The 12,383-nt window shown below is 37.1% G+C and overlaps 1 protein-coding gene across 1 annotated transcript in view; it reads left to right on the top strand.

The window, feature by feature from the left end:
• The window catches only part of TOPAZ1 (testis and ovary specific TOPAZ 1), a 146,660-nt gene that overhangs the window by 88,030 nt on the left and 46,247 nt on the right, over nt 1–12,383 (top strand). Inside the window, 1 exon segment of the mRNA XM_007949675.1 lies at nt 10,208–10,274. Coding sequence (XP_007947866.1) covers nt 10,208–10,274 — 67 coding nt within the window.

The following is a 12,383-nucleotide window of genomic DNA, read 5'->3' as shown; positions in this document are numbered from 1 at the left end:
AGATCTGTTAGTTCTTTTAGCAGTCCATGCATGGTACTTTCAGCATTCTCCACTAGCACCACAACTCAAAAGCATCAACTCTTCTTCGGTCTTCCTTATTCATTGTCCAGCTCTCACATGCATACGAGGTGTTTGGAAATATCATGGCTTGTGTCAGGCGCACCTTAGTCCTCAAGGAGATATCCTTGCTCCTCAGCACTTGAAACAGTTCCTTCGCAGTTGACTTTCCCAATGCTACACGTCGTCTAATGTCCTGACTGCTGCTTCCGTTGGCATCGATTGTAGAACCAAGCAATGTGAATTCTTTGACAACCTCAGTCTTCTCTCCATTTATTGTGATGCTGCTCATTGGTCCAGTTGTGAGGATTTTTGTCTTTATATTGAGACGTAATCCATACTGCAGACTGTATTCTTCAACCTTCATCAGTAGGTGCCTTAAGTCATCCTTACTTTCAGCAAGCAAGTGTTGCTGTGGGTCACCTTATATTTTAATTATCTAGTGCTACTATAAGAGAAATATCATAAGTAGGTGGCTTTAACAAGCAAATTAATTTTCTCACAGTTCAGGAGGGTTAGAAGTCTGAATTCAAGGCTGGAAGGGGAAGCCTTTCTCTCTCTTTCAGCTCTGGGGGAAGCTCCTTGTTGATCTTCATGTGACTTGGCATCTATCTTCTCCCATCTTTGTTATCTCTCTTGCTTGTTAATCTCTTTTATATCTCAAAAGAGCTTGACTTCATGGGAGAATAGAAGGGCTGTGTATGTACAGGGAGACAGCTCGTGGGGGCAGGAGTGCGTGGGAAGGAAGGACAAAAGGAAGAGATGGATATGAGGAGGAAGTGGGAGGGTAGCTGTTACATTGTGGGAAATTGTATCAATATCATGAGACAAAGTTTATGTGAGCTGCTGTTTGGAAGATGTATCTGCTCTGTAAACTTTCACCCAGATCACAATATAATTTAAAAAAAAAAAAAGGAGAGAGATTGACTTATGGCACACCCTATACAAATCCTGCCTTATTACCATATAAACATCAGTCCATTTCCAAATGGGATTATAACCATAGGCATAGAGGTGTTAGGATTTACAACACATATTTTAGGGGATACAATTCAGTCCATAACATTTTGGCACACAGAGCTAGGGAATTGTGGCTCTGATGTGTTTACTTCCCTTCAAGTACCAGCATTGAAGATAAATTTGAGTTCTTAAATTCTATGTTTTTTTTGCTTACCTACAGATAATATTTAAGTTTTCTATGAAAATTGTGACATTATTTAGGTTAAATAGACTTTTTTTTACTACTCAGGATATATATTTTTGTGAGAAAATGTTGTTTGCCTACCTTATATTTCTAGAATACAATATATTTATAAATAGGATACATGTACATTAAAGTCATTCTTCCCTTAAGCCATATTCTAAAAACGTTTACCACTTTGGGCAGTGGTACCTATGATGCAGAGCTCAAATGGTTAGCAGATCCCAGTCTCCTGCTAGATTCATTGTGGCGTAATGCCTAAGGCTCTTGACTGCTAACCAGAAGGTTGGCAGTTCAAACCCACCAGCCACTCTTCGGAAGGAAGACTGGGCAATCTACTTCCGAAGTGATACTGCCTCAGAAACCCAAGGAGGGGTAGCTGTGAGTCAGAGACGACTCAACGGCACATAACAACAACAGCTGAAGGGAAGTGTTTACTTTACAGCTGTGGAGCTCTACTCTTCATGTGATAATTGGGAACAGGATCTGTTAGGACAGGAAAACTGTAGAAAACACCAGCTTTAGTTTTCAAACTTTCAAAGTAACATACTCATACACATATTCTTAGAATTTATTTTATAGCCTCAACTTTTGAAAATTATATCCTTACACTTTACTGCCAGATATACATTATTAATGCACAACATGGTTGGATAGATTTTTTTACTATTGTCATAAATGTGAAATGTTAGATAACAAGACAGTTGATAAGTGACAAGGAGGTGTATACATATATATCCACTGCTGTCCAGTCAATTCTGATTCGTAGCAACTCTGTAGGACAGAGTAGAACTGCCTCATGTGGTTTCCAAGGCTGTAAATCTTTATGGAAGCAGACTGCCATTTTCTCCCACAGAGCAGCTGGTGGGTTTAAACCACCAACCTTTTGGTTAGAAGACAAGTGCTTTAACCACTGTGCCACCAGGGCTCCCTATATACATACAGAAGACCAAAAAAGAATTGATGGATTTGAATTATGATGCTGGCAAACATATTGAAAATACCATGGACTATCAGAAGAATGAACAGATCAGTCTTGGAAATACAGCCAGAATGTTTCTAAGAAGCAAGGATGGCAAGACTTCCACTCATGTACTTTGAACATGTTTTCAGGAGGGACCAGTCCTTGGAGAACAACATCATGTTTGGTAAAGTAGAGGGTCAGCAAAGAGGAGGAAGACCCTCAATGACATGCTTTGACACAGTGACTGTAACAATGAGCTCACACATAGCAACAATTGTGAAGATGGTGGGAGACAAGGCAGCATTTTGTTGTTGAACATTGGGACATAGGGTCACTATGAGTAGGAGCCAACTCATCAGCACCTCACACCACCACAAACATGCATACATTTTTCTTACTGTGGTAAAATATATAAAAAATAACATTTGTCATTTTGACGTTTTTATTTTATTTGGTGGCAGCAATTATCTTCACGATGTCATGTACTTATCATTACTGTCTGTTTCCAAAACTTTTTCATTACCCCAAACTAAAACTCTATACCCATTAAGCAATAACTCCCCTCTCCTCCCTCCCTTGCTCTGGTAGCATAGTGCCTAAGGCACTTGACTGCTGACGAGAAGGCTGGTGGTTCAAACCCACCAGTCACTCCTCTGAAGGAAGATTGGGCAATCTACTTCTGTAATGATACTGCCTCAGAAACCCATGGAGGGGTCGCTATGAGTTGGTCCGACTCGATGGCACATAACCACAACAACAACCTCCCTCCCTTAAGCCATTGGTAACCACTAATCTACTTTCTGGGAGCTCTGGTAGCATAGTGGCTAAGGCACTTGACTGCTAACCAGAAGGCTGGCAGTTCAAACCCACCAGCCACTCCTCGGAAGGAAGGTTGGGCAATCCTACTTCCGTAGTGATACTGCCTCGGAAACCCAAGGAGGGGTCGCTATGAGTCAGGGCTGACTCGACGGCACATAACAACAACAACAACAACAATCTACTTTCTGTCTCTATGTATTTGACTTTTCTACATATTTCATATAAGTGAAATACCTACATTTTGTTTATTTGTCCTTTTGTGTCTGATAAATTTCACTTAACATGTTTTCAAGGTTCATCCATGTTATAATATGTGTCAAAGCTTCATTTCTCTTATTGGCTAAATACTTCATTGTATGTATATACCACATTTTTGTTTATCCATTCATCTGTTAATGGACACTTGGATTGTTTTCACCTTTTGGATACTGTCAATAATGCTGCAATGAAAATCATTGTACCGAGTGTATGTTTGAATTCCTCCTTTCAGTTCTCTTGGGTACAGAACCAGGAATAGAATTGCTGGGTCATATGGTAGTTCTGTGTTTAATACCATGATTTATTTTGTTGTTCAAGTTATTTTAGATTTGCCCTTTGGTAATTCCTTCAGATTGGTTCCTCTATTCTTTTTGTATGCCCCATCATTTTTCAAGATATTCAAAGCTCCTGTGATATGATCCCTGCCTCAGCATTGGCAACAACCACTTCTCCTAGGAGCTCAGGTTTTCTTTATTGGAAACTGGTCTTTAGACACTGTGATCTGAGTGCTGGGTGTGTTCATGCTGCAAAAGTATCATTACATCTAGGTCTTCTCAGTGGACAAGGCTAAAAAATATATGTATGTATACTAGCCATATAGACACAAAACAAATACATATTTGTTACTGTATCTATTTGTATATACATATAAGCCGTCATTCATGCTGATAGTTCAGTTCTCACAGGGTTCCTTCCAGCCTTCCACATTTTTTATTTATAAATTATTTCTCTGACAGTGAGAAATCTGGCTCTCATTATCTACAGTATATTTACTCAATTCTAATATTCACATAAGGTAGTTTCAGAATTTGCTAACTTACTCCTCTCTGAATAAAATTTACTATCTATAGTATTCATATAAAGTTATTTTTATTGTTAGCCATCCTGTTGTATTCAGCAAAATACTGTTTCCTAAGTTATTTAGGTTTATTCTTTTCTCCCCATTCCCATGTAGTATGATTATGTTACTCATTTGTAATACACTTAGGTTTATCTGTTACTGTTTATATTATGTTTTTGTTCTTCTCACATTTTAGTTGATTTTAATTATTTATTTGGAGAGGCAGTGATATGTGAAACATTATTATTTGTTCTAAGAGTCAAAGCTATACTAAAGAGTATTCAATGAGAAGTATTGCTCCTTCTTATCCCCACTACCCCAGATCCCTTCCTCTTTCTATTTATTCATTTTCCACCAAAACCCTGCAAGTAGCCAGTCTTTTTAGTTTCTGATTTGTCCTTCCTATAATGAGCAGATAAGCATATATTTTCTAATTTGTTTTGTTTTTAATCATTGTTGAGAATATACACAGCAGAACATACCAATTGAACAATTTCTACATGTACAATTCAGTGACATTGATTACATTCTTCAAGTCGTACAATCATTCTCACCCTCCTTTTCCAAATTATTCCTCCACCATTAGCCTAAACTCACTGTCCCCTAAGTTTTCTATCTAGTTTTTTTATTTGCTTTTGTCAATTTGATTCCATAGAGATAGTTCCTAAAGGAACACAATACTTAAGGCATTATATTTTCTTATATCAACTTCTTTCTTATATAAAGGATTTAAAAAAAAAAAAAAAAAAAAAGCCTCACTGCCATCCTGTTGAGTTGAATCTGATTCACAGTGACCCCTCCTTGGATTTCCGAGGCAGTATCATTATGGAGGTAGACTTCCCAATCTTCCTTCCAAACCAGATGCCTTAGGCACTACGCCATCAGAGCTCCCTATGTAAAGGATAGCATATAATAAAGATTCTTTTGAGCTTTGCCTTTTTCACTTAACAGTATATACTAGAAATCAGTTCATAGAGAACTTCTCCATTCTTCCTTATTACTGTAAAGTATTCCACTGTGTAGATGTACTACAGATTATTCAACTACTATCTAATGAATGGCATTAAGATTGTCTCCAATATTTTGCAATTATAAATAATGCTATAATGAATAACTTTGAGCATATGTATTTTGTGTTGTTGGAGGTATATCTTCAGGGTATTCCTAGAAGTAGAATTACTAGGTCAAAAGGTAAGTGCAAGTACTAAGTTACTAGACAAAAAAAAAAAAAAAACCAAACTCACTGCCATTGAGCAAGTCTGACTCATAGCAACCTCCACCTTTGTTAGAGCAGCTACTAAAAAAACTATGCAAAAAGATATACTCAAAAACACTATGGATAGTCAAAATGAAATTCTAAAAAATGTTCACATAAATCCCCCAGGAGGACAAGGAAAAGTAGGAAGAGGAATGAGAAATAGGGAACAAACAGAAACCAAATAATAAAACGGCAGACTTAGGATCTACTGTCAATAATTACCCTCAATGTAAAGGTTCTGAATATGACAATTAAAGGACAGAAATTGAAAGAGGGGATATAAAAGTATGACCCAACTATATGCTTTCTACAAGAAACTCTCTCCCAATATAAAGATAGGTTGAAAATAAAAGGCTAGAAAACAAGATATGAGTAACTATATTAATATCAGATAAAGTAGACTTCAGAGCAAAGGAAATTACCAGGCACAAAGAGAAACACTACTAATGATAAAATGGTCACTACACCAAGAAGAGATAAATGTTGTTTCTCACCGAACAACAGAGCATCAAAATATATGAAGTAAAACTATGATAGAATGGAGAAAAGAACAAATCTACAATTATAATTGGGGACTTAGACATCCTTCTCTCAGCAATAGGTACAGATAGGAAATCAGCATGTTTATAGAACTGAACCATTAGCATAAACTGAACCACAATTAACCAATAGGATCTAATAAATATTTGTAGAACACTCTATGCCCAAACAGCAGAATACACGTTGTTTTCTAGCTCCCGTGGAACATTCACTAAGATCTGACTCATAGCCCCCATTGGGTTTCCAAGGCTGTAAATCTTTATGGAAGCAGACTACCTGATCTTTCTCTGTGGAGTGGCTAGTGGGTTTGAACCTGCAGTGTTTTGGTTAGCAACCAAATGCCTTAACCACTACCAGCAGACGTCCTTGAGGGACACAGACCATATTCTGAATTATAAAACAAATTTTAAGTAATTGAAATTATACGGAGTAAATTTTCTGACCATAATGAAACCAAACAGGAAATCAGTAATGAAAAGATAACAGAAAAGCCTCCACACACTTGGAAATTAAACAACACACTTCCAAATAGTCCATAAGTCAAGAGTAAGTCTCAAAAGAAAGAAAACGGTGGGGGGGGGGGGCTGGTGAGGGAGAGAAAGTTAATAACTTGGTAAAAATGAAAAATTTGACATAACACAGTTTGTGGTATGCAACTAACGCAATGCTAAGAAGGAAGTTTATAGCACTAAATGATCCAAGTTCCTACCTCAGGAAACAAAAACGAGCAAAATAAACTCAATGAAAGCATAGAAAGGATATGATGAAAGCAAGAGCTGGAACCAGTGAATCTGAAAACAGAAAAACATTGGAGAAAATGAAACAAAATTAGTTCTTTGAAAATATCAGTAAAATTGATAAGCCTCTGACAAGACTGATGAGGATAAAAAGACACAAATTACCAATATTAGGAATGAAACATTATTAGTATAGATCTATAGCCATAAAAAGAATAATACAGGATTAATTTGAACAACACTACACATAGAACCTCAACAACTTAGATGAAATGAAGTAGTTCCTCAAAAAGAAAACCAATTAAATTACCTTCTCCCCAAAAAAGGAGAAAACTATAAACCACTGTGTCTTATGAATTTAAGTACAGCAATCTTCAACAAAATACTAGCATATCAGCTCTAGCAATATATAAAAAGAATTGCACATCATGTCCAAATGGGATATATGGTTTAATATTTAAAAATCAATCAATGAAATCCAACATATCAACAACAGAAAAAAATTGTATGATTGTATCAATATAGAAAAAGCATTTAACAAAATTCAGTACTCATACATGATTTAAAAAAAAATTTATGAGTAGAGGAGAAATTCTCCAACTGGATAAAGAGCAGAATGCAGAAATTATTGAGTAATATCCTTAATATCACACACAAATAAAATTGTGCTGAAGGTAATTAAAAACAGTTGGGTTGCAGCAGTGCAATAATAGGGAACTGCTAGAAATTCAAGCCAGATTCAGAAGAGGACAAGGATCAAGGGATAACATTGCTGGCGTCAGATGGATCTTGATTGAAAACAGCCAACAACAGAAAGTTGTTTACCTGTGTTTAATTGACTATACAAAGACACGTGGCTCCATGGATCTTAACAAATCATAGGTAACATTTTGAAGAATGAGAATTCCAAAACGTACCTGTACATAGACCAAGAGGTATGAACAGAGCAAGTGGGATACTACGTAGTTTGCGATTGGGAAGGGTGTGTGTCAGGGTTATATATCCTTCCACCATACTTACTCAATCTGTATGCTGAGGAAATAACCTGAGAAGCTGGACTATAGAAAGAAAAACCTGGCATCAGGATTGGAGGAAGACTTGTTGCCTGTGATATGCAGATGACACGGCCTTGCTTACTGAAAGTGAAAAGCACTTGAAACACTTACTGATGAAGATTAAAGATTACAGCCTTCGGTGTGGATCACACCTCAACATAAAACAGAAATCCTCACTACTGGACCAAAACATTGTGATAAATGGAGAAAAGATTAAAGTTGTCAAAGATTTCATTTTACTTAAATCCACAGTCAACACCCATGGAAGCAGCCATCGAGAAATAAAATAATGGATTGCCTTGTGCAGATCTGCTGCCAAAGACCTCTTTAAAGTGTTAAAAAGCAAAAAGTCACCTAGAGGGCTAAGATGGGCCTGACTCAAGCCATGATATTTTCACTCATCTCATATGCATGTGAGAGCTGGACAGTGAATAAGGATAGAGGAAGAATTGATGCTTTTGAATTATGGTGTTGGCAAAGAATATTGACTATATCATGAACTGGCAGAAGAACAAGTAAATCTGTCTTGGAAGAAGTACAGCTGGAATGTTCCTTAGGAGCAAGGATGGCAAGACTTTGTTTTACATACTTTGGACATGTTATCAGGAGAGTATACTCCCTGGAGAAGAACATCATGCTTGGTAAAGTAGAGGGTCAGTGAAAGAGACAGACTGTCATCAGGAGACAGTGGCTACAATAATGGGCTCAAACATGGCAATGATAGGATGGTGCAGAATTAGGCACTGTTTTGTTCTATTGTAAATAAAGTTGTTGTGAACCAGAACCAACTAGATAGCACCTAACAACATTAAGAAATCTACAGTTAACATCATATTTAAATGAAAGACTGGATGTTTTCCTCTTAATCGATTAAGAAAAGACAAAGGTGTCTGCCTGCACCACTCTTATTCAACATTGTATTCAAAAGTTCTACCCAGTACAATAGGCAAAAAAAGTAAAAGGCATGTAATTAATTCTTCATTTTAAAAATAATCTTGTTCTTTTCTTTCATTAAAATTCTGGTGCCACAGTGGTCATGGCATTTGGCTGCTAACTAAAAGGTCAGCAGTTGGAACCCACCATCCACTCCACATGAGAAAAATGAGGCAGTCTGCTTCCATAAAGATGTACAGCCTTGGAAACCCTATGGGGGCATTTCTACACTGTCCTAAAGGTCTCTATGAGTCAGAATTGACTTGATGCAGTGGCAGTGGGTTTTGAGTTTCTTCCATTTCCTTCCTGAGTTCAGTCAGTTCTCTTTCCATTTCACCCTCTTGTTCATTTCTGTTTTCAGTATCTGATCCAAAGTAGTTTTTTTTAGTATCCTCAAATGCTTACTTGAGTATATTTAAGTTAGTTTAGAGTATTGGCTTACAGTTTTCTGCTTCATGGTTGTTTCTTGGGGATTTTTTCTTAATTGATAATGTATAAAATTTTGTTTCCTGATTTTCTGCAGTAGCTCTGCATACACTTCTCCTTTTGTTCATTTTTATGATAGTTGCATGTTTTAAAACAGTCCTAGTTTCATAGCACCCTCTTCTGTCTCTATAGGAAAATCCACATACTTTGCAGGGCTGCCACGTTTGTTTCTGTGGTGGTAGGAAAGGCTGGAGCCGAGAGTCCTCTAATTTTGTGGTTCTCATTTGTCTTGTGGGACCCTTTTCCTCTTTCTGTTTGCCAATGGGGACTTCTCTCTTCATTTTTCTGTTTATTCTTTCCCAGAAACTATGCATTTTAAGTTTCTTCCATGTGATCTGTATTCTGATTTGTGTAGACACTTTCTTAGCATTTTCAGATGCTTATGGTCGTATTTTTGAGTCAATGTTAGGTCTCTCTACTAGCTTCCCTCTTCTGTTCAGCCCATAGGTTTTTTGTTTGGTGACTTACTTTGTAGTTTTTGTTCTGGCCTGTCCTTGGCGTGGCACACATCCTTATGGAGCGGTGAGTGAGGGGTGGGAGAGGTAGAGATCATGTGCTGTTTTTTGGGTAATTTTGTGGGGTTTTTTTTACATTTTTTGTCTTCAAGTTAGGCTGAGGGTATAGTTTTGTGTGGAATACACTTTTCCTTATTCTGTTGCCTGTTGTTTGGAGAGGAAATAGTATGAAGTAAATTACTACATGGTTGCCAATTTCTTCAGCTCTAAAGAATTTTTATAGTATAGTGCTGTGTTCATTTTTCTCTAAGCTCTTAGATATAAATGATTGTTGTTGTTGGTATGTGCCGTCGAGTTGGACTCGACTCATAGCGACCCCTCCTTGCGTTTCTGAGGCAGTATCACTATGGAAGTAGATTGCCCCATCTTCCTTCCAAGGAGTGGTTGGTGGGTTTGAACCGACAGCCTTCTGGTTAGCAGTCAAGTGCCTTAGGCATTATGCTACCAGAGCTCCTAGATATAAATGATAGTATAAATGAATTAGGATCAGTAATAATTTGAGGGTATACATAAGCATAATTAACCCTTTTCTGTTGTTAAAAGGTTACAGATGAGGCAATTTAAAAAGAACTGGAAGTATGATTTAGATTCAGCCTTGAAAGAAATAAAGGTATGACTCTTTTTTGTTGTTGTTTGTTTCGCTTAATAGATTTATCTTTAAAAGTAGTTTTAGGTTTACAGAAAAACTGTTCAGAGAAACTTGCTTTTTAAATAAATTGCTGGGATTTCTGAAGCCAATAACAACAAAAAGTTCAAATAGTAACTCCATGTTAGGAAAAGTTTTAGAAATTTGGCTGTTAAACAGAGAAAATGCTCAAGGAAATTTTTTTTTTTTACATCTGTATATGTTGAAATGCAAACATACATGTGGTCTTTTAATAGGAGTATAAAATTTTCTGGAGTTTGTGGACTATTCTAAAAATAACTTTTCAAAATTAATTTATGTTAAGATAAAATCATACTAATAGTATTTCACAGCTCAGCCTTAATGCTGATGGCTGGGCATACCACTTCGGTGTACAAATCACGATTCGTGGATCACTGCAGAGTGTGAAGTGATGGGGGAAACCAAGATCACACTGAGTTCTTCAAGTGTTTAGAGCATAAGAAATAGAGGACTTTCAGTGTGATTTTACTTTATTCATTTTTTTTTTTACTTTTTAAATGTTTTTGTATTCATCTATTACTTACTGTTCCAGCATGTAGCCTTAATTAACATCATGTATCCTTCAGATAACTTATTTGTTGATGTGGAAAACTATTTTGTTAGTTCATCATTGAAACTGGTAGGAAATTATTAAGTTTACTGAAATTTATTTTGTAGTACTTTTATAGAAATAAGGGAGCTTTGGTAGCTCAGTGCCTAAGGCATTTGACTGCTAACCAGAAGGCTGGCGGTTCAAACCCACCAGCCGCTCCAGAAAAGGAAGATGGGGCAGCCTACTTCCATAGAAATTTATCACCTCAAAACCCAATGGGGTTCACTGTGAGTCGGAATCAATTCAATGGCAGTGAGTTTGGTTTCGTAGAAATGTATTTACTCACAAAGATATATGAGCCCTCGGAGCCATGGTCTCAGGGGACATCAAGCTCAATTGGCATAACATACTATACAAAAACATTGTTCTCCATCCTACTTTGGTGAGTAGCTACTGGGGTCTTTAAAGCTTTTAAGCAGCCATCTAGATGCAGTGACGGGTCTCTCCTTGTCCAGAGCAAAGAAGAATGAAGAAAAGCAAAGACACATGGAAACAGTTAGTCCAAGGGACTAGTAGACCATGTGATCCTCAGTCTATATGACCATGAGACCAGAAGAACTAGATGGTGTCCAGCTACCACTGTCAACCACCCAGAAAAGGATCAGTGCAGGATATCCTGGACAGAATGCGAGAACAAATGTGGAACAAAACTCAAAAAAAAAAAAAAGACCAGGTTTGGTGGTCTGATAGAACCTCGTGAGATCCCTGAGACTATGGCCCCTATTACCCTTCAAGTCTGGAACTGAATTCACTTCTGTAGCTTCCAGTCAAGCAGTAGGCATATGGGGTGAATGTTTACATCACATAGATAACACTCCTTGGAGTGATCAATTGTGGGACAATAGAAGGGCTGTGTATACACCGGGAGACAGCTCTGGGGGCAGGAGTGCATAGGAGAGAAGGACACAGGAAAGAGGTCACTACAGGGAAGAAGTGGGAAGAGAGCTGTTACAGTGTGAGGAACTGCAGTCAACATCTTGAAACAAAATGTGTATGAACTGCTGTATGGAAAGTGAATTTGCTCTGTAAACTTTGACCCAAATCACAATAAAAATTAAAAAAAAAAAAAAGATATGTGAGCCCTAAATTATAAATGGCAAAGTAATAGTAAAATCTAATACTTAAAAGTAAATATTGCTATGAAGACGGCTTTAAAGCAGAAATATGCAAACTATGGGATAGGCATCGTACTAAATACTTCACCTGGATTATGGCAATTCATCTTCATAAAAACCCTATGAGTTTGGAACTTTTACAGTCCCTGTTTTATAGGTGAGAAAATGCTGTTTTCTCACTGTTAAGGTAGTAAGCAACTTGTCCAAAATGACATAGCAAGCATTTATTTCCATAAAATCCATCTCCACTGTCTCATTCAGTTTTGGAAGTGATATCATTAACTGCATTAGGAACTAGATATGAATGTGCATTGCTATCTTGAGTTTATAGAAGCTTTCCTATAG

This window comes from Orycteropus afer, unplaced genomic scaffold, assembly GCF_000298275.1.
Source record: "Orycteropus afer afer isolate SDZICR_OR568_19922 unplaced genomic scaffold, OryAfe1.0 scaffold00250, whole genome shotgun sequence".
NCBI lineage: Eukaryota > Metazoa > Chordata > Mammalia > Tubulidentata > Orycteropodidae > Orycteropus > Orycteropus afer.
This window is presented reverse-complemented; position numbering and strand designations above follow the sequence as displayed.